General features: G+C 41.0%; 1 protein-coding gene across 1 annotated transcript in view; it reads right to left on the bottom strand.

Annotated features, from left to right (window-relative positions):
- The window catches only part of LOC106874966 (uncharacterized), a 5,703-nt gene extending 4,288 nt beyond the window's left edge, over positions 1 to 1,415 (bottom strand). Inside the window, exons 1-2 of the mRNA XM_014922888.2 lie at positions 748 to 1,415; positions 573 to 630 (exon numbers count right to left, since the gene is read on the bottom strand). Coding sequence (XP_014778374.1) covers positions 573 to 627 — 55 coding nt within the window. The 5' untranslated portion in view covers positions 628 to 630; positions 748 to 1,415. The remainder of the gene's footprint in view (positions 1 to 572; positions 631 to 747) is intronic.
- Between the last annotated feature and the right edge of the window lie 16 nt (positions 1,416 to 1,431).

Here is a 1,431-nt window from a genome sequence, read left to right as displayed (position 1 = left end):
AGTTGAAATTTACTGAAAAACAAAAGACAGGTGTATGAACAACAAGCAGGTGTATTAGTTTGATGCTCAGGAAAGTGATAAAGTCTTTTACATTTCGAGCCTATGCTCTTCAATAGAAAGGAATAAGAGAAAATAAACAGAGAGAGAATAAAAAAAAACTTGTGAATTTAGCAGTCAAACATGGCGACTCGTTGGAAAAAAAAGGGTTTGACAGGAGAGGTAGAAAGAAGGGGAGATAATAAAGTATTGGTGATTCCAAAATGAAGGTGCGTGTGAAATGTGTCTTGTCTTAAAAGTGTTGGTTGTCATTCTTTTGTAAACTTTAGAGGTGTTAGTGTTTGACTTATGCTTGTTTAGACAATGTTATTAGACAGACAGCTTTCATTGAGTGGACAATTATTAATGTTGTTGAGTTTATTCCTCAAAGACACAATATAGAATGTAATGTGCTGGTGGGCTTCTTTCATCTTCCATTTACTAAATCCACTGAGGGTGTAGTAGAAGAGACGTGCCCAAGGTGCCACGCAGTGGGACTGAACCCAGAAACATATGGTTGGGGAAGCAGCACTTACCTAGCTGTAACGGTCGTATGTTCCGCAGCCGAGCTCCCAACACAGGAACAGCCATACCCTGATTAATAATAATAATAATAATAATAATAATAATTAATAATAATAATAATAATAATTAATAATAATAATAATGATAATAATAAAAGTAATAATAATAACAACAACAATCCTTTACCTTATGTGGTTCTCCAGGTCGGTGGCTAATGGGTTTATCATCGTGGAGTGGATTCGGTCCCTGCTCACCAGAGGGCAGCCTGAAAATCAATCAAAAGAGAGAGAGAGAGAGAGAGAGAGAGAGAGAGAGAGAGACAGAGTTTAGCAGATCAGAAACAAACAGCTCTACAGCTGGCAACTCGTCATTAAACAGTAAAGGCAACTGCCACCCAAAGACAAATCCAAACCATTTAGCGAACCACCCAAGGTAACCTCTAAGTGGTTGCCAGAAATAACAGCCAACTACTGAATTAGAAGCTCTGATAATATAAGCATTATTAATACTGCATATTCAACGAAGCCCCAATGTTCAACACACACAGACATCGTTCATCGTCGTTTAACATCTGCTTTCCATGCTAGCATGGGTTGGACGATTTGGCTGAGGACTGGTGAAACCAGATGGCTACACCAGGCTCCAATCTGATCTGGCAGAGTTTCTACAGCTGGATGCTCTTCCTAACGCCAACCACTCCGAGAGTGTGGTGGGTGCTTTTACGTGTCACCCGCACGAAGGCCAGTCAGGCGGTACTGGCAACGGCCACGCTCAATATGGTATATTTTATGTTCCACCTGCACAGGAGCCAGTCCAGGGGCACTGGCAACGATCTCGCTCGAAAATCCTTACACATGTCACGGGCACAAG

This window comes from Octopus bimaculoides, chromosome 29 (assembly GCF_001194135.2).
Source record: "Octopus bimaculoides isolate UCB-OBI-ISO-001 chromosome 29, ASM119413v2, whole genome shotgun sequence".
NCBI classification, from domain to species: Eukaryota; Metazoa; Mollusca; class Cephalopoda; order Octopoda; family Octopodidae; genus Octopus; species Octopus bimaculoides.
The sequence above is the reverse complement of the archived record's forward strand: the minus strand, read 5'-3'. Positions and strand labels throughout refer to the sequence as shown.